General features: G+C 37.7%; 1 protein-coding gene across 1 annotated transcript; it reads right to left on the bottom strand.

Annotated features, from left to right (window-relative positions):
* Window positions 1-4: 4 nt before the first annotated feature.
* On the bottom strand, window positions 5-21396 carry LOC149926099 (MFS-type transporter SLC18B1-like). Its single transcript, XM_090160970.1, has 16 exons — window positions 21352-21396; window positions 18500-18630; window positions 17877-18001; window positions 17615-17816; window positions 13861-13956; window positions 12585-12658; window positions 11416-11560; window positions 10277-10345; window positions 9552-9639; window positions 6904-7040; window positions 4477-4575; window positions 4311-4402; window positions 2472-2567; window positions 2337-2411; window positions 1292-1385; window positions 5-200 (listed from the first exon to the last, which is right to left on the bottom strand). Exons 4-16 carry the CDS (start codon window positions 17804-17806, stop codon window positions 42-44), a joined length of 1416 nt encoding a protein of 471 aa, XP_090017096.1. The 5' UTR covers window positions 17807-17816; window positions 17877-18001; window positions 18500-18630; window positions 21352-21396; the 3' UTR covers window positions 5-41.
* Window positions 21397-21650: the final 254 nt, after the last annotated feature.

Below are 21650 nucleotides of genomic sequence, written 5' to 3'. Positions count from 1 at the left end.
TTGAATATAGTTTCACATTTAAATATAATAAATTGGAAAATCTAAAATATTGTGCCGGTGTAGGATTTCTCGTAGAGAGATGCCCTTCTTTGTTGATCATTGTCTTCGGAAGATGAGGTCAACGGCTTCGATTCTTCGCTTTTGACAAAACGTCCGAGTAAACCTCGGCACAGAATAAACTGTAACGTCAGTACGACGAGCTGAAACAATGGATTGCGTTCTTTAAACAATTACTTTCATTATTTCAAAGGGATTTTCAAGTGTATTTTCAAAATTACTGGTAATAATTGGGGGGGGGGGGGTATACTACGACTGGAGTTTGTTGGATAGCATAATCTTCATGGCAGCTACGAGTAACAAACTAACAAACACAAGGAGAATGCAGCTAGCCTTTAAACACGCTAACGCAGTATTGTGTACAAATTTCATTGGACGAGCCTTTACGCTGAACGTTTTTGACGGCTCGCGTTCTCCTTGTGTGGGGTGTTGTGTTGGTTGCTCCTAGATGGCAGTCTTCCCAACCGATTTTCAAATAAAGGTTGCGTTATCTGAACCGAGGAAAAAATTAAGATATCAGATTATACGTAATTACGTTCAGATATTATCGTATCAGTTGATCAGTAAATACAAACCAGATATTTTTCACCCGAAATTAATCCGAATTAATTTTAGTCTGACAGACAGAGGGTGAGCGGATTTTAGATATATTCAATTATCGATTTTATTAAGTTAAATTAAATTCCGTTAAGAATAATAGTTATAGTGTTTATTTTCATTTCATCTCCGCAAGATTTCATACTAGTTGTATAAGATCTTTTCAGAATAATTATAGCTTATTGGTTACTGGGGAGACTCAATCAAATACAATTTTAGATCACGTTTCTTGGAGCTAGGACCAACAATCATAAGGAGAACGTAGCTAGCCTTGAAACACGCTCACGCAGTGTTGTGTACAAATTTATTTGGACGAACCTTTACGCTGAAAGTTTTACGGGTGGGGGGGAGAGAATTTTTCCCCTTCCGACGGCAGCAGGCGCTAAAGCGTCTAACCAATAAAAGATGTACGGAAGAAAATGCACGACTTTTGACTGGTTGCGTTCTCCTTGCGTGGGGTGCTGTGTTTGTTGCTCCTAGCTAGGAGAGAGGAATTTATCTCTTATCTTCAGAATGACCTGATCAGGTGCCCGTTGGAAGCTCTACTTATTTGGCCGCGGGATATTTCTACAGACTTTCTAGCGCCAATAATCTGAATTTATTTGATCCACCATCGAACGTCTTACTCCGTACTTACCAAGCTGACTTCAATACACATGATAAAAACAAGAGCCCATCGAAATCCGCAATAGTCTTGAAGATACCCTCCAGCGATGGGCCCCAAAAATGCCCTAAAATTAAAAGGCATCAAATTTTAAGGAATATAATTAACCAGAAGTGTGTCAGATTGGATAATTTGTATTTGATATGATAATACCATAAGTAATATAAGTGTGACAATTACCAACCTAAGCAGCGAACTGATATTCGGAGCTGTTGCTCAATTATGGTTTAGTTCCCAGCGCAGAGCTTCCTAGTTTCTAAATATTCCCAAGGATAAATATACTACTACCAAGGACGATAATATGCTACTCAGTTTGGTTTCCAAAATATAGGTTGAGAGAATATGCCATAAATTTTTAATTATTTTTTAAATAAGTACTTCGGGTATTTTGTTATTAAGAACCGTTTTCAGAACACCCCAAACGTTTATTGAACTTCAGACCAAGTCATAAGATTGGCCATTTGCCTGGAACGTAATTATTCGCGACCGAAACGAGTGTATGTGGCACCTAGGAGCAGGGCCGTGCAGAGGTATCCTGGGGCCCGGGGCAAACTTACTCGCGGGCCCCTTCGATTTGCACCCCCCCCCCCCCTTGACCCCTGAAAACTTTTCCCAAGTTAACTTGATTTGCACCCCCCCCCCCCTTGAGCTTCTTCGATGGGCCCTACAGCTACTGGTTCTCCTCGTGGGCGCTTTTCACCGGGGCCCTACCTAGGAGCAACAAACACAGCACCCCACACAAGTCAAAAGTCGTGCATTTTCTCGCGTACATTTTTCATTGGTTAGACGCTTTAGCACCTGCTGCCGTCGGAAGGAGAAAATTCGGAAATTTACTTCCCTCTATCAGTAAAACGTTCAGCGTAAGGGTTCTTCCAATGAAATTTGTACACAACGCTGCATTAGCGTGTTTAAAGGCTATAGCAGCGTTCTCCTTGTGTTTGTTGCTCTTAGGTGGCGCTGCGCCGCGATGGTAACCGAATAGATTTATGCATATGCTTTTGAATAATTGAAATGATACCCGATGGATTGTGACGTTGCAAAGAGAGTTGACACCAGACCGTATGTCGTGATATCGTTTGGAAAACCTCTTTCTCTGCAAAGATAAAATGTCAATTTAAACATGATGAAATGACCTTGGTCTTGCCATATTTACATGGTATCTCTCAACGAAATGACGAAAGTGGAAACTAATTTCAGCGACAGAGTTAGACCCAGAAAGAACAGTCCTAATATGACCATCCACAGTTCACTAAAAACAGATGGAAACAAGGCTTATTCATTTTGGGCCAAGACCATATAGACCTCGTACCTAGATTCGAAATCAACGCCTCGCGCGTAGTCCATAGCGTTTACCTACTTAGTAACCGTAGCTTCGAAAACCCTAGCTCCCTAGTTATCATGATAACCAACTATAGATAGCACCCTACAGTAACCGATGGAGGGCCTTTTTTTGGAGGTCAGGTCAGGAAGTGGGTAATCGCGTAGTTAAAAAACCATCATTCAGAAGGTTCTCTGATTTCGAATCCATGGTACAAGGTTTATACGAGTAAAAACTGATTTTCACTGGGCCAAAACGACGCGAAGTGAAAAACAGCTTTCATTTAGGTGATTTAGGGTAGGGCCCTGAACGTGATAATTTTTATGTGACACGTCGTATAATATTTACACTGTTTAAAATTACTTCATATTGTAATTTTTTAGCTAAATAAATCGGGATTCCAGAAATAATGATGATAAGTTTTTCTTTTTCCAGTAACAGCCGGGGTTAAAAAAACAAGAAAACCGGTTTGAATTGAAATGCATCTAAATTTCGTATAATTAGGGCGAAATCGGTTAGAGTGTAAACAAGATATCACGGACATTTGAGTACATACAATCCTCCAATATATTAAATATGTTTTGAATTTTCAATTTTAATTTGAACCAATTTTAAATCATCTTCTACATTAACTTAATAAATGTACTATAATAACCAAACAGGAATTTCCACTCAAAGAAAAACCCATGAAAACGCTTTATTAATCACTCTGTCCATTGATTATAAACATTTTTAAATCATCCTGTACATAGTGCTCATCCGTTTAAAAAACACGCGGTGCCCTAAAAAGCACGTAGAAAGTATCCAACGCCCTGTAGTTCGTAGAGGTTTCCAAGGTCGAAATTCAAATATCACAAGAGTGCGTACGCCAGAATTATCACTTAAAATTGACATTTCTGAAAGCAACTGAAAACGTAGCTCAAAAATGATAAGTACTAACTAAAAATATAATTTACAACCAAGTCGGTCTTAATTTTAAAAAAGTATGTAGATTTAAAGTAAAAAATCTCCCAAACTCACTAACATGGGCAAATGCCCAGCTTGTGGGACCCTTAACACCGAAATTAATATGGGCTATCGATGATCTGTAATTCCATGTATTTTTATGTAACATTTACATTTATAACCCTAACAGTTGAGAAGTTAGGGTACACGAAAACCACAATTTGTGTATAGACAATGCTCACAGTCAAGTATAAGGAGAGTTTTAGTATTGCTTAGATACGTTTTTAATTTCGTCGCGTATCCTGGTTTAGAAAAATTTATAAAATATGTCAAAATTCTATTGGAACATAAATTGTTTTGGTGGACCGTTGAACAAAAACCAGTTATAAAAATTTAAATTTCGCAAACGTCTAGGTTCTTCTCACATTGTCGTTCAAACTTCTAGGGCACTTTGCTTAATAATAATCATAATCAGCTAGGCTAATACCCGCAGCACCACCTTAGGCCCAAGTCATATCGCGGCTTATAATGCCCTTAAACAGGTGGCCGTGTTATAATCTCTGTAACAACTCTTAAAGGGCCACAAACGCGTTTTTTTATTTCGACAAGAATTGTTTAAACGATTTTGTGTCCCTTAAAGGTGGTTTTATGGGCGTTTCAGGAAGAGCACTCCAAACGACAAAAACGTGAATTTACTGTATACTCCCTTTAAAATTACGCGATGCTTACGTGTCAACTGGGATGAAACCAGCGGGTCCAATGACGGTTTGAGAGCACAAGGCGACGACGCAACCAACCAGCACACACGCTTTCGGGTTAAACTGCAAAAATTAATCAGCTGTTAAGATTTGCCATTTGCATTGATTTACCACTCAAAAATATATAGTCTATATACTCCTTTGTCGCAGAGACGACCCACTAAAGGTGCCGTGACGGCGTACGTAGTTCCGCTAATGATGAAAATGAATCCGACCAGAAATGGTTGCAATCCGAACTGTTAAAAAACAAGATGAACCGAGTCACATTGTATACTTTTGAAATCTAAATTTTGTTGGTACCCGTTTCTAAAATTAATTTTCTGTAAACGGGCGATTCTAAAAATGTTTTTACAAGAATGTATTTATTCATACAGAATGACTATGTTGATACGTTCTGTGAGGTCCTATTTTCCCCGGGGACGAGAGGGGAAAGGAAAAACGTCACCAGCGCGTACTTAAATCGCCCCGGAAGACGAATAAAACGATTTAGAGTAAAAAGAGTACACTTTAGTTCGAGAACAGGCGAAAAGAAACCACCTAAAAAGTGTAGAAAGTGGTTTTCCACCACCCTTCTACGCATTCTAACCCAGCAACATTATTTCGAGGAATTAAAAGTCGCTAAACAACCCCGCTAGGTCTAATACAATAGTTAGGCACTTTTTATTCTAGTGGAAACTAAGCTTAAAGCTAATAAGAATTTCCAATTGACCGAGTTTTCGAAAATGTTTTAACGCTGTCTACGCGAAAAAGGAAAATTCTTGAAGCGGAAACGTATTTTAAGTATTTTTATCCGCTTATAGCAAACATGAAAATGTGGCTTTAGGCACTAGCGCGCGTCATAATGCATTTTTCTTTACGCACCAAAAATCCTTTGTACGCCGAAAAATTAGTGACGCGCAAGTGTAAACCAAGCATTAAGCCTGGTTTTCACTGGGCTAAATAACGGCGGAAATTGTTTTACGCAAATATATTTCCGGCGGATTTTCCAAGGCTTTTCCGCACCTGGTTTTCACTGGGGATTTTTTCAAGCGGTTTGTAATTTGGCGGTTTCGATAGCGCATGCGCTGAAGATTGTATCTTTACTGACACACAGAATTAAAATGGACGCCGAAGAGGTGCAACAAGTCGAATTTAATGCTTATATTTTCGCGTATATTCAACTAGTTAATGGTATTTTAGCATTTAATTTATGGAGAAAATATGCAAAAACTATCTACGAAAGACGGTTCTGGGTAAGGGGAATATTTTTGAGACGCGAGGAAAAGGGCTACTACAAAAATTTAATACAAGAACTGAGGGAATCTGACAGTGAAAAACACCACACGTAAGCCTTGGCCATTTGTTATGATTGTACAAAGATTAAGGATTTAACAAAATCAAACTGTAGGTTTTTCATATGTCCAAGGAACAATGGACGCTTCAATAAAAGATACTCGGTTTTTACTCCCCTCTCCAAATTCATCTGGGAAGGAACTATTTCCGGTCGGTTGGTTAAACGGTTAGAATGGCTAGCCAAAAAGTCATATTTAAGCCAATGGAGAGGGAGACGCGTTTTTGCCCTCATGAGAATTTAGCGTCAGATAAGAAATGCGTCAGCTCACGTGTTTAAGGAACATACTAATGTTAATTTTCGATAATATATTTTAAGGTAAAATATATAATGTTACTAAATCTAAGTATAAGAAGATAATATTATTATTAATATCATCCTCTTATGGTAAAAATAATTAAAATTATACGGAATATTTTTATATTACCGGGCAATTTTCAGGCTTCTCATGGAGGCAGAGTTAATTCATTTCGTATAAAATTATCTTTCGGAAAAAGATGAAAACTAATTCCTTTAGAACTAAACGTATTACGGTATGCAACAAGTGTTTCTTTTTAACTAGGTAACCTTTTTTGGCATGTTAAGGCTTAGCAAAAACCGATGTTACGTTCGAGAAAGTTTCCAGCTTTCTAATATTTCAACAAGCACTATATAAATAATAACTTATGAGTCCTGGCTGTCGGAAATATTACTTCTTGGCAATTTCTGGGAAGATGTTTTATTTAAGCGCCTATTCGACCACATTAAGTCTCGTCAGGGCCAAAATATCTTAGAAGAAGACCAATTTCAGAAAACCGATATACAATAACCATGTTTATAAACTAAACGCGACGCTTTTTAGGCCTAACAAATTGAATCAAACCGAGAGTAGTGAGCTAGTGACGTCAACGCATGATTTTCACTGATTGGTTAGCACATCGCGTTGCGTTTTAAAAATTTGGAAAAATAGAACTTCCATTCCGCGGAATAACGCAAGCTTTCCGTAAAATTTTGCGGAAAATATTTTTCCGCAAACGGAGCGGAAAGCCAATTCCGCTGTTTTTTAGCCCAGTGAAAACCAGGCTTTAGGCTGGTTTGTCACTAGAGTAACAACGCTCACCGTTGCGGTGTTTTTCCCTTAAAAATGTAGAAATGCAAACTAGATAGCTTTAAAGAAAAAATTGTAATAACCTTTTTCGACAAGCCAGGCGAATCTAGTAAGCGACAGACCAGAAATATTTGGTCCAAATCTTACTTTTCTTAAATGGGGTTCCAACGACGTTTGGAAAATGCCAACGTAGAAGAACACGGACATGACCGTTAAGGAGTTGGCAATCAACGACCAACTTTTCCAAAATTTCCACAGCTCGCCTGATTTCTTATCTTCGCTACCTAAACACGTGAATGTTCATTTTGTCAAAGGAAATGTTTGATTAATTTCACAGTAGGTAGTGCCACACGTTTATAATGTATATATGGGAAAATAAAATGAAACCAGTACCTTCGCAAGTTCCAGCTAGGAGCAACAAACACAAGGAGAACGCGGCTAGCCTATAAACACGCTAACGAAGGGTTGTGTACGAATTTCATTGGACGAGCGTCACAAGCCTTTACACTGAACGTTTTACGGGCGGGGGGAAGACAATTTCAAAATTTTTCCCTTTCGACGGCAGCAGGCGCAAAAGCGTCTAGCCTTGTGTGGGGTGTTGTGTTTGTTGCTCCTAGGTTCCAGGAACATTGGAATGGAAACTCATTTTTTGCCTTATCGCGATTTGTGTACACCGCGTAACAGCTGAAATTTTACCGCGTGTATTGCTGCGTTTCGTGACGTAAAATGCCTAGGGATGTTTACTTATTTAAATACCATATTTTCCCGGTGCAATAGTTTAATAATCTTAGTACATGACGTATTTAACCCCTCGTAGTATTTTATTTTGAAACGTATTTCATAAAGTCAGTGGGAATTCCAATCAAATGTCAGAAAAATGAACTTCGTTGATAGATGTTTCTTATTAACCAAGGAAATACTTACGCGCACGTTTATCTACCGGAGTTTTCTATGAAAAATCATTTCACCTCGGGCAGGAATCGAACCTAAAACCTTTGGGTTACCGTCCCAACGCCACTACCATTAGACTACCGACGTCGAGAGTGAGTAGGCCTCGGACATCCAATTTCATGAATGACTCGATTGGGTTCGTTGATTTGACTGGATATATTTAATTAATTAATTTAAAATTTGGTTCTTTGGCTTACACGTTATGATAGATTTTTAAGTCCTGAATCAGAATATATATACATATAAGCACTTTCAATTAGTATTTAGTTTTATATTTATAAAATAATGGTATTTCAATAGCCGCGCAAAACTTAACAGATTGTTGACGTCATGAGTTTGGTCGATTTCGGCGCGCTCGAGCGGCGGGGAATTTCCAGTAGTCTTTTTCTACTATCGCGTAGAGGATTTGTAAGCGCGTTTTTTGACTTTCTTCTCGCGGACCACGTGGTTCGAGATTCTCGAATCACGACTTCACGAGCCGGCTACGTGTAAAAATATTATTTTCAAAGTAGAAATTGAAGAAAAAATCGATAACAAGGTATTGTTTATAAATGATATCATTATTTCTTATACGTAGTCATTATAACAATATTTAAATTCTACGGAAAGATGCCACCGATAGCACCGAAGACCGTGGGCGCCACAGTGTATTGCGCAGTTCCTTCCTGCAGTAATAATAACAACACAAGTGGCTTATCTTTCCATTACTTTCCATCGAATGAGGGTCTTAATGCGTGCGAAAGCGGGGAACTCGGATCAAAAGAAAGCGATGGGAGTAAAATTTCCTCCTGTAATCCCCTAAAAATTCTATTTCCAGCTCGCTCTAGTAGCGACCAATAGACATCAACCTATCTATGACGTAGACAGTATGTGATAAGAAAAAGTTACGCTATCTTTCTATTTTAAAATTTGAAATGTTTTATAGCGATATTTTTCTTAACTATATTTTTAAATAATTGATGAAAAAACTTCATATACGTAGAAAATACTGACACTATCTCTTTAAACCACGTATTTCAAAGCGTGGTTGCCGGATTTAAATTGACGAGGTATATAAATTAATATAGTTCAATTCATTTATGAAAATGTATAATATAGCTTATGTAACTAGAGATACGTTAACACGATAAATAAAACGTTCTTCCCTTCCGGAACGTGACTCAGACGTACCTTCCCGCTTCGCAACGTAGCCCCATCCCCCAAATTTTAAACGATTACGTAGCCCTTTAAAAGCGGTGCACCCGACATGCTTAAGTTCAGGGCCGTGCGAAATGCATGGGCGAAACTGAGTGTAGCGGCCCTACGGTATATACATCCCTATGGTAAAATTTCAGAGGCCCTGGGTTGAGTTGGTCTGGGAAGCAACGCGAAGAGGATTTGGCAGGGGTTCGGTGGGTAGTTCTGACGTGAAAATAATTTTCTTGCTATTTTTACGATAATACAGAGAACACGAAGACGGAAAAGTGATTGGACGATACTACAGCAATGGTAAAAAGTCCATAAGACCGCAGCTACTACTTCGTCAGCGTGTACCCTGCTGTAGCGAAACAATACTAGAAGACCATCTTGAACAATGCCAGTGGTTTTTTAAAGCTGGGATGAACTACTTTGTTTAACATAGCAATTCACGTACCAACATGCAACAGGTCTTCGAGATTGAAAATAAAGACGCGAAACTCAGGCCAAATAGGCCTTCGAGTTAAAATTTCCCTGCACAATACCGATGAGCCCAAATAGGGCAAAAACCATCTACTTTTGGAAATTTGTAGACTTTACTTTTTAATTGGTTTTTAATTCGAAGGTCTAGCTGTTTGCATGGAACCGCTCATTGTAATTGATCTTACCAGCTCTGGTGAGCACAGCCAACATGACGCAAGCGTCCAGTAGGAGCAGAGCGCCAACCACGGCAAAAGGAACTGAGTATCCACCAATCTAAAAGATAAACTATTAATCCTGGGAATATTACAGCTGATCCTAATCCATCTTCCCAAGCCAAGGTTAAGTGACAACTTAAACCCGCGAACCAAATAGCTGTTAACGGATTTCTGTCATCGCGTGATCAATCTGGTTTCTAAGTAAGAAATTAACGATTCGGTGTTCGAAAAGACGGTTCGGCGGGTAGTTACCACGGATAAAGCTCTCCATCGCTAGCTTTTGTGATAAACCAGTGTATACCTAAGCACCAAAAGTGATTAGACGATACTACAGCAATAGTACTATTTCATCGTCGTGTATTCTGCTATACCAGAAATATTTTAAGCATTATATGTGTGGGAACTATTGCCTAACGCAGTAAGAGTATAAGCGTTCCTAAATGTTAAGGGGTGGGACCTAAATTATGAATTATTGTTACTTAATTTAGGAGGGGAAGTGGGGTATCGAGAAAATATGGTTCTACGATTAACATTGAAAACGGTTTTCAGAAGCTAGTTTTAACACGCTGCGTTTCCGTGGAGCCTGTAAACGAATACGCAGTGTGTTTCGCGATCCAAACTATGCTCAGCAACAAAGTTTGACCAAACGTTTACTCGTATGAGCCTATGACCTTGGCTAAGGTATATAGAACTACCTGATACATGAGTCCACCAAGTGTTGGTCCAACTATCAGACCGATTCCTAATGAGGTTTCGAGCAACGCCTTCAAAAACACAAAAGGGATTATATTTTTTGTCAATAAAATTATGATAACATGAGGTTGAAGTTCGTTCATAAACGACGTCACGGTTTGGATAACCTCATTTTTATTTGCAATACATCAATATTTCATAGACGACATAATACCATTAATTCATAAAGGGATAGTTTATACTTTGTCGCAAATGTGACAATCTATTTAAAGGGCCATATAGTCATTTGAGTTTTATGGTGCGGTGATATAACCATGGAGGAAATTTATGGAGAGCCAATTCTGCCTTTAAGGTATGAAAGTCGGTTTTGGAATTTCGATTCTATCGCCACGTGGCCGTCATACGGTACAATCATTAGCGTTCAGCGCGTTAAATTTAAAATATCATATTTAATTTATATATATTTATATATTTACTGACTTTGTTGATCTTTTGGGTTGTTGAAAAAACATATCTATTCTATTAATTTCCCTTCTGCAATACAACAATTTAAAAAGGAAAAGTTCGAACCACGGTAAAAACGACCCGGGGATGGTTTCCGTGTCCAAACCCCCACTTGTGTGTAGCTCTGGCTATAGTAAAATTTAACCCCCTTCTCGACCCCTCTCAGGTATTTCACATAGTTTGAACCCCTCCCTTGAAGGATTTATGGCTACGCCACTAGAAACGACTATTTGATTTATTTTGGTTTTTGGCCATGCTTCAGTCATCACGCGGTATAAACCTATACCTATTTCATGATAAAAAAATTAGCGCTGCCATATTTGTTACCGTACGACGTCTAGAAGCGCTGCAGTCAGCAGGGCTACTTGGCACTTAAAAAAGGGCCCAAGTCGGCTCTCCTTATCTTTCCTTCATGATATACCCATGTGTTTTGCGAATGAGTCACGTCACGGAAGGGTACAAGCTACCTGGGAAATTCAACCAGATTGTTTTCAGCGGATCCTATGAACCTTTAAACATCTCCCACAAAATCAGCATTCCTGGTCACAAAGCGTGACCACCCTCTAAGCCTTAAATCACTGTGACGTCGTACATGAACGGTCCGTGGCGTCGTCTAACGAAAGTGGAACTCGCTTACGAACATAAAAGTAATGTTCTCCTTGAACTCCATGCCGATGATGGCGTAGCTGGAAGTCTTAACAGCCACGGAACCAATTCCCTCGACGACGCGGACTAAGATGGCCAGAGGAATGAACGACTCGTTGGAAGCGCGGTCCAATGTCCTGTCGGCAGACAATCAGTGTTGCAAATCAAAATTTAATTCAGTACACAGGTTAAAGGGTGCGCAAAGTGTTTTGAAGATTGGGGACATTAATGTAATTTCCAATCACCATTTCACACTCAGACAAATCAAGGATGTATTTATTTCTACTTAACCAAACATATTTCGATTATCTATAATCTCGTTGATGTAATAATAATCAGCTAGGCTTATACCCAAGGCACAACCTTAGGCCCAAGTCATCGAGCGACTTTTAATGCCTTTCAACAGGTGGCCTAGTTACAATGCGTAGGAGGGTGGTGGCAAGTCCTTCAAGCCACGCGAGTCAGTAGGTACCTCTACTTACTATTACCGTTAACCTCTACATTTGTTTTGATGGGAAGGGGAAACCGAAGCACACCTTTCACCAGTGGGGAGAGAACCGTCAAACTCAATGCGGAAGGAGTAGTTCCTAGTTTTCACCTAGTGCCACAAGCTGGGATCGAACCCGGTTCTTCTTGCTACGAGATGAAAGTGCTAACCACTCCGCCACCCCACCTAACGAGCCGAGCCGAGCCAGCCCATCACTGATATTGATTAAATAATTTTTCAACAATTTAATTATGATTATTAGGGCACCCTAAAACATAGTGCCCCTCGGATGTAGCCTACCCCAGCCTACCCTTAGCGCCGTTATCTAGGGAATCTAGACTACAGCTGTTTTTCAAAACCATATACTGTTTAAGTTTAACGGTAGATAAGGAAATTATATTCTAAGAATTTATCCTTTTTGTTGGTAGATGGCCCTTCAGTATTTTCGCCTTTCGGTGGCGTCATCTATGATAGATTTTCAAAAGCAGATATATACTATAAAAGTGTTCTAGAAACGGGATAAAAGGAAATTGCACACTAAGTACTTCTCTTTACTGTTACTAGATGGCAGTCCGTCTTAATAAAGTCGGGTATTCTGCATTTCGTATAAATAAGATTCTATAATAAAGGTTATTCAAACCACTTATAAATGGAAAAATTAATTTGCCAAATACCCGAATAGAATTGACGAAACTCCTACTATGACGATCCCCGTTGTCGAGGTAATGTACGGAGGGATAATATTTACCTGAAAATAAAGACACTTAATTAGAAATATTAGTTCTTTCTAGAAATTCCTAGCTAAAGCAAACACATTTTTCGACGCTCGGACAGCAGAAAAAGTATAACCAGGGTTGTTCAAATTTTAGGAGGTTTGATTACAAAGTTTTAGCAGTAATATAAACGCGTCAGACTTTCTCCCTCCCCCTTGGGTGACGAAGGGGCAATTTATGTGATTTGTTAACACTGCCCTCTTTTGCTGATAAGTAGAAGCTCGTGAAAGAAATAGGAAATATGGCGTTGATTTGTTATGAAAATATTTTAATAACATTTATTTTCTTTTATAACTTTTATTTCAGTAAATATTTATTTGGAATTATGGCTATCTCTACTCATTGTAATTAACAAAGTCAATAAATAGGTTACCTAGATGGCGCTTTCGTGCAATAACGGTAAAAGACGAGGAAGCAAGTCTGACTTTTGGAAGCATTCGGATGGCGCCCATTAAACAACTTTCTAAAAGAATATCCCTCCTTCCTCCATGCTCGTATAACTGAAAAATCGATCGGCTTCGAGCTTAGAAAAAAACGCCATCTGCTTTAATATCTGTCAACTAAATGTGTGAGGAAATAACAGCCGACTTTTTGATTTAAATGTTTTTAGGCTGAACCTTTCAGCTTTCACACCTTCATTTTACAAAATCGGTCGGTAGGCGGCGATACTCCCAACCAAAATTTAAACTAAGCATTGCGCTCCCCGACATGAAATATTGCCAAAATTAAAAGGTTTCGCACTCGTCTCTACATAATTAGCCTTTTCAGGTTACATAGAGACACGTAGCGGTTAACCCGAGAAGTTCGTAAACTGCGGACTTTATCCTGAAATTGTAGTTCCTTAAAGTTGATTGTTTATCTAAAATTTAAATGCAGTACTCTCAAATTTGATTGGTTCCCTTAATTTATAAGTGGAGTTTGATAAGAATTTTGAATGCAGCAATTCTTAACTTTATTATTGCACAAGACACAGAGTACAATAAATGCATGCTCTTTGTATTTGCTGTACAATCAACTCCTATTATTATGCTAAGCAGTTCTTCAAAACTTAGCAAAAAAGTGTTTGTGTGGCCAACACGTTGTGGAAATATTATCTCCATTCACGACGAAGCAAAAATGTTGACTCGTGACAATTGGCTTTAAATGTAAGTGATTTGCGAATACGTTAATTACTTACCGTTTTCCCAAAAACAGGTGCGAAGCAAAATATGGCGACTTGGTACACAGCGAAGACAAACCCGTATTGCGTAGCGCTGGCTCCTTTTCTCTCGGCCTACGCGAACGAAATGACTTAGGTTAAATATGCTCTTTCGATATTTGTATTGCCTGCATTAGTTTGTTCTATCTAACCATGTCAGTACCTTAATTCCTAATATCAATTTGGGTCAGCGGGTGGCCGTAAAAACCGTTTGATTAAAATAATAATAATATGCCCAAAACTCTCGGGTCATCGGGGCCCACAAAATTGGGCATTTGATTTCCCTGAACCCGTAAAGCGAAGAAATGTTTTTCATAAATCAATCGATTTGAAATATCGAGCCCTTACGATCACAATGCCAATTTGGGAAATCTGACGCCCATAAATAATTGGGAATTTGATTTCCCTGAAGCCGTTAGGTCAAGAAATGTTTGTCATAAATCAATCGATTTGAAATATCGAGCCCTTACGATCGCAATGTCAATTTGGGAAATCTGGAGCCCAAAAATATTTGGGCGTTTAATATTTTTGAAACAGTTTGGTCAAGTATTGTGGGTTATATCCAAAGTGCCATAATTACCAAATTAATGTTACTCGCGAAGTAAAAATTGAAAGGGGATGGGAGTGATTGTATTTCAAAAGCATAAATAGTATCGCCCTGGTGAGCGCTTCGAGAAATAAGAAAGCGCTGAAGAAGGCACACAGGCTTATTGATTTTTTTGCCACACGACCCAAACTCTACCGCCATCTATCTACGTTTTAATACGAAACAATAAATAGTAAACCAGAAAATGTGTGAATCGTCCATCCTAGTTTAGTCTTCTGCGTGCTCTATCTCGATAGCATCATTCAGTAAATCTTCAGCTTTGAGAGTTATAGGAACTGGCATACATTCGGTGATTAAGTCACTTTCGATATTTCCGGCATCTCATAATGTGTAAATGTTTATCAAAATGTCCCAGCGAATCGATCGAGACCATTTTAGAAAAGCTCATGAAAGCGGCGATCAGACTATACAACTTTTAAAGCCCAATTAGTTTGGTCAACCAATTTGTCAAACTAATAAGCAGTGAATTAAGCAGTAGAAACAGCAATTTTCGGTTCGGTGATCGATTTTGGGGTGTTTGAAATGTACAACTATTTGAAATTCAACCAATGAAATTAAGCTATTCCATGACGCAATTACTATGAAACCTTTTATCCGTCGTCTTCTTACTATGTATTATTCCTATTATCGAAATAGCAGACGTAAATAATTTTGAAAAGCTAAAAATTCGAATAATCCTATTGGAGGAACCCAAATCGTTAGCCCCCATATGAACAATTGTCGTACTATTGCGGCCCACAAAAATTGAAAAAAAAAACCCATTTTCGTTAGAAATGTGTGAACAGTGTAGGGTGAACAATTAGTTGTTGCATCGGATATAAACAACTAATTTGGCAGCAATAAATTTGAATAGTCTAAACTGTCGAATTCAATTAGGAAGTGGAATCATTTAGTTGGGAATATTAATATAGAGGTCCAATCAAAACGTCGGATTTCAGTATTTCGCGAAGCAAGTTTTTAAAAAATAAGAATACTACCGTCTGCTCCTAAATGACGAGAAAACTTTATCATTCTACCCGTGGTGCCGTCTATCTCTCAATGGTTCGTTCAAATAAGACGCGTTTCCCGGCAAAAAGGTTTTTTTTTTCAAAAAATAATGGATGGCGCCACGGGTCATATGATAACGTTTTCTCATCATTTTAGAGGAGACGGCACATTCGTAATTTTCAAAAACTTCGCGGGGAGCACATTTGATTGGATCTCTAGATTAATATTCCCAACTCAATGAGTAGAATGACTGTTTATTGTTTTTAAGGGTGAAAAGTCTGTAGTAGCCTCTATTCCTACCACCTAATGCAAAAGTCGTCTGCCTTTCCCGCGGGCGTTCCTCCGAGCTTAGTGGCCAAGATGATTCGTACAAATAATAAATCAATATTTATAGGAAACGAATCAATACGCAGATGAGTTTTATAAATTAAAAACATTAACATTAATTAAATTAAAATATTAAGAATAAAGTACGTAATCATATTAATAACGTGGGTGTGGTCCCTTTTTCCCCTTCTAAGTGGACGCTATATTTTAACAGGGTCACCTTTAATTTCGGGCTAAAAGTATTTATTTCCCCGTGAAAATGCATGGCAAGCCTGTTTTCCAACGATTATAAAGAAGGGTGTACTTCAGCATTGTCCATTCTAGTGTTGTAAGTCGAAAAATGACCAAGGCCTTTTTTCGGGAAAACATTCCGTATTTTTCCGAAGAAATATAAAAATATTTCATTCCATGATTATTCTAATATTGCTTGCAAATTTAAATAAAGCCGCATTTTCGCCTCATTTCTTCGAATCTAAAAGAAAAACTAAACCTCTAGACTAGCTTTAAACTGATTAACAATGTAACACTATTAATGTTTTGTAGTATGTTTACTGTTTTAGTTAGTGTAAGGAGCTGTTGGCTTGCAGGGCTTGCCATCACCCTCCTACGCATTGTAACCCGGCCACCTGAATTAAAGGGTTTAAAAGTCGCTCGATGACTTAGGCCTAAGGTGGTGCCTTGGGTATTAGCCTAGCTGATTATTATTATTATTATTATTATTATTATTAGACATATTATATCGATAAAAAGTTTAAAAAAAATTAAAAACTCTTAAAAAGTAATTTATGTTTCAATTATTTTTATTTTTCCGATTTGCGGAAAATTTTTCTGGACATTTTTCCGCATTTTATTTTTCCGGAATATTAACAACACTAGTCCATTCACAAGCTTCCGAAAACCGCCTGCTCGGTGAACACGGAGATTCTGAAATTTTGTATGTGCACATCACATTTTTAACAGCATGGACTGCAGTCGGAAAATATAAATCGAAAATAAACACAGAAAAAATAGATAATTTAAAGGGTCCATAAAATGTTTCAAAAATCTAGGATTGTAATTAAAGGGAGGCAGTAATTTCATTTCAAATCTCCATCTGCTTTTCAGCATATTACGATAAGAGTTTGTCATTTAGAAGAATCTTCTTTGAATTAATCATATCTTGGCCACTTAACCTCGAAGGAACGTCCGCCTGTAAGGGGCGCGCTTAAGAATTATGCCTAAGGCAGTAGGATTAAGAGGCTCCGACATACTTTTAACCTTATAGCGGTAAATACACGAAATTCGTTGATCCGCCATCGAACCTCCTACTTTAGGCTCCCTTTAAGTACGAACAAAAAATACAATAAATGTGTAAAGAAATGCATAAACAAACCTTCGAAAAATGTGAAAAGAAATGCGTAGACAAATCTTCAAGAAATGAGTTTAGAAGTGCGTAAAGAACTGTGTTGGGAAATGTATAGATATCTGGGCTGGTAAATGTGTAGGGTCGAACGAGGGGAACAGTGTAGAGAAATGTGCAAGGAAATGGGTAGAGAAATATCAGGAAAATACGTACAGAAATATGAAGTGAAATGCGTAGATACATCTTAGGGGAATATGTTCTGAAATGTGTAGGGAAATGCGTAGGGAAATCTTTCGGAAATGTGTAGGGAAATGCGTAGATAAATCTTTGGGAAATGTGTAGGGAAGTGGTCAGAGAACTGTGTTGGGAAATGAGTAGAGATCTGTGCTGGGAATTGGGAAATGTGTAGGGAAACCGCGGGGAAATGTGAAGGGGAATCCGTAGCTAAATGAACCAATTTGGAAGCATACCTCAGCTGGGAAAAACGGTGCTTGTAGAGAAATGCACGCTCCGATAGAAAAATTCCCGAAAGCGAGGCCAATAACAGTCATTATTTTGGCGTACGTCATTTGATTTAGTTGAATGGAATCTTGGTTCTGAGTTTTCTGATCGTCCTTCGGAGCCACCAACGGCTGTTTAGATCCGAACGAATCTTGATCCATCTCTGAAAAACTAAAAAATATCGTCTAACACGGGAAGATAATAGTCTCTAACGTAATTAGCGACAATTACTCTTTGGTTTCTGTTATTTCAGGTGGCAGAAATGTAAAATTAGGCGATCCACCACAAATATAGACCTTTTTTAAACTTGTTTTACCAAGCACGTCAAATTGAATGTCGAAAACGTCAAAATATTTCTAGACGGGCAAAGAACCAATTAGGCAATAACAAATAATTTACCAATACAAGAAGTCTAAATTGAAATGTTAAAACTAATACATAACAATATAAATTTGATCCTACGTGTGATGAATGTAATTGAGTAAGTCGGGGCCCTTAGCAGCGTAACGCCATGCAAAATATAGTTAGTTAAATAACTTATGATGTATTGTTAATATACAGGCTGTTTCAATTTTTATGATCAGGACATTTTTTACTAAAAATATTTACTCTAGAATTTTAAAATTTTTGTGGGTATATTTATTGGTCAGGGAACTCTTTAGTTTAGAATTTTCAGAAACGTCGGAAAATTTTCCTAGTTTTAGAAACTCCATTTCTTCACCGGAAGGTGGTAGACAAAATGTTTCAAAGACTTACAATTAAAATTGATACTGTTGAATAGGCTTATTTTTCACTGAGTTTGAGGTCATAAAAACCAACAGGTACTACTTAAAATAATATTTGCGGAGACTTACCAGAAAAGGTTTGAATGTATATTGGTTCTTATGTTTCAGACGAAAAGCAGACCACTGCCTTGATTGTTACGACACCCTCGTATGATAAAATCATGATAAAATCTCATTAAAATCCAATCTATAGCTTTTGTCTGCACAAAAATTAAAAATGATTAAATTAGGATTAAATTTTTAATCTTAATTATTAGGACACTCTGTAACAGAATGATCTACCTCTCGATTTTATCGTTCAACTATACATTTTTTTTATAAATTCAATGGTTTGAAGATCTTGTTGAATTAGTTTAAATTTATGGTTCGATAATTCTACCCTCTGCTGCGATCAGGGCCAGATTAACACTATTGGGTGCCCTGTGCAAATTTTAAAACACATTAAAAAACATTTATTTATTTATTTATTTATTTATTTATTTATATATTTATTAATCTCGGGGACCCCTGTGCCATGGCACACTTGGCACATTGCTTAATACGGCCCTGGCTGTGATTCAGAAATAGTAGACAAAACATTTTCTAATAGAGCTAGCATAATGCATATGTCTGGAGAATTCTAGACCATCCGAACTTTCCTACGTAACGTGAGACCATTCCTTGGGCACTTCATGATGGATATATGCAGTGCTTATTTCTCAGTGCTTCAGTAACATGTCTCACGAAAATTGGGACTTTACAATAATAATAATAATCAGCTAGGCTAATACCCAAGGCACCACCTTAGGCCTAAGTCATCGATAGATTTGTAAAGCCTTCAATTCAGGTGGCCGGGTTATTTACTCTTAGTGTCCGATGATAGTTTTCCTCGATATATTAGTCAATTAGACACCAAAAGGTCTGGGCAGGTCTAGTCGGTGATCGTCTTATTGGTCTATTTTGCCTTCTAAGTCGTCTTGATGGGCACAACTACTTAGCCTTTCTTCAAAACGAAGTAGTGAACTAGTTGAACGACATTTCTTTGGCCGATTACAGACGACTTTGGTTCCAGCATGACGGTGAGCTAGCACATCAGCATCGTGATGTTGTGGGAGGAACCGTCCTGTTTAATGGCCACCAAAATCCCCGGACCTTACTTTACTTTTCCCTGTGTGGTTTTATCCAGGAAGACGTTACCTGACTCCTGTTCTAAGCCTAGAATTCGTACATTGACGCTTGCCGACCTGTATTGCCGCAAATGGGGAATTATCGAACCAGATAAACAAAAAAAATATGTAATAAAATTTTATGAATTCATTCAAAGTGTGAGAAATCACAGCTATGCGGAGTAATGCAAATTAATTTTCAAACATTTTGCGGTGTATGCTTCCGCGATTTGACGGAAATTCTATCCCATTATAATATACAAGCCGCCGAAGGTTTTATGACCTAGATAAGAGACATTTCATTTTTCTCTTTTCTGGTTTTACTAATATTGTATTTATGATAATGACTATGTGTAGATGCGGTGACGTGGGTACTATAGTGGAATTCAACTTCCGGGCACGAGAGGGAAAATAAAATCGTCACCGGCGTGCACTCGCGTCGGTAAACGTCAGATTTTGAGAACCAATGAGATACCGGGCTGATTCGATTTTTTTTAGGGGGAAGGAACTAAAATCATCTCAACATAGCCATTCCCTTTAAGTATAAGCAAAAGTGACATAATTACCAAAAGTGTGTCAATCGAACCTATTTCTTAATGAATGTTACGAGCGAAATACAAGTTGGGAGGGGAGAAGGGAAAGTATGCCTTTGGGAGGGAAGAAGTTAAAACAAAGAATTAACGCCTCGTAGTGAAGAACGGAGGAACTAAGTAGCACTGGTCAAAGCTAGTGTATTTTATGATTTTTCGTCGTTCTGTGGAGACCTTATCGCCATCTACCTATGATATAATACCGTAGACTGAAAAAAGAAACAGATAGGGCGACAATAAATAGTCTTTTATGTGGTCGATCTCGAGTCGAGCATTCATTAAACCTTTAGCATACGAGAGTACAGGGGTTGTCGCACTTTTGGGAATTATGTCACTTTTGGTATAAGTAAATAAATTATTGTTGTGACATTTTTATGGAAATTATAACTGAGGGGCCAGACATTCAGGAATGTGCAAATCCATTGGATTTTCCGGAACCTTTCGTGAATTTTAAGATTTTTAAACAATTCAACCGTATTTTTAAAAATAAACAGATTTTTATGTTTGGTGAAGTTCTGGATTTTGTCGAATTTTTTTAGGATTTTTTAAGAAATTGTGATTTTGGATATTTCTGTTTATTTTTCAACTTTTGATCCTATGTGTTATAGCACGTTTCGATCTATTGAAAAAATCAGTTATAAACATTTCTCCGTTATAGAAAAAAATCCATTCGTGATGACGTTTTACACAAATTTTTACTATTTCACAATTTTGGCAAATATTTCAATTCACCAGTTTCAATAATGTAAAGTTATTTTCAAATACCACAAGTACAGTCAACTTTTATTTTTACGCAACTGGCCGAGATGGTACTTATGCGCCAAGATTCCTAGAAAAAAGCTACGCTTACAATTTTAAGTAAGACTAATTTTATGAACGCGCTACCTAATTCAGAACTAAATTTTAAAAACCGATAGATGGCAGTAATGTTATTGAAACTGGTCAATTGGTTTCGAACTTTTGTACTTAATTTTTAAATTTAGAGAATCACGAATTTCTTCCACGTACATTTTTAACATTGTAAATGAAAAGCTAAGCTATTTAAAACCAGTTATTGTAAATAGAATTGGTTTAATTTTTGTCGAATATTAACGGAGTTATATTTTACCACGAAATTGATAAATTTTCTGATTATAAAATAATGTTTTATAAATAATAAAGGTTATTTTACGAAATCTGAGCTTACCTCTGTGTTAAAGCGCTGAGTTTATTGACTCGCGGGTTCCGTTGCAATTGCTTTTTTATTTGAGCCGTCTCGTAGTCGTTGAAATTCGAAGTTGTATCGTGGCGAAAACGCTATCATTTCCTACATAGCAGTTAAGGCTATCGCGAGGTCAAAACATTTTGACGAGATTAAGTAAGCCACGATAAACCGTATACGGAGAACGCTGTTTTCAATGTGACTAATAACCTTAAATACAAGCCACGAACAGTGTTAATGATAAATAATTCGTGTAGTCATAAGTCAATAACCACGTTCCATAA

This window comes from Leiobunum rupestre, chromosome 10 (assembly GCF_980474605.1).
Source record: "Leiobunum rupestre chromosome 10, qqLeiRupe1.1.hap1, whole genome shotgun sequence".
In the NCBI taxonomy this organism is placed as follows: domain Eukaryota; kingdom Metazoa; phylum Arthropoda; class Arachnida; order Opiliones; family Sclerosomatidae; genus Leiobunum; species Leiobunum rupestre.
The sequence above is the reverse complement of the archived record's forward strand: the minus strand, read 5'-3'. Positions and strand labels throughout refer to the sequence as shown.

What these genes read in the sequence shown, in the direction of transcription:
- LOC149926099 (XM_090160970.1), bottom strand. Translation starts at nt 17,806, where the DNA reads ATGGATCAAGATTCGTTCGGATCTAAACAGCCGTTGGTGGCTCCGAAG. An exon ending in CACCTGTTTTTGGGAAAACG is followed by an intron (nt 12,659 to 13,860) that starts GTAAGTAATTAA and finishes CTTTATTTTCAG; the next exon opens with GTAAATATTATCCCTCCGTA. An exon ending in TGTGTATTGAAGTCAGCTTG is followed by an intron (nt 201 to 1,291) that starts GTAAGTACGGAG and finishes CCATTGTTTCAG; the next exon opens with CTCGTCGTACTGACGTTACA.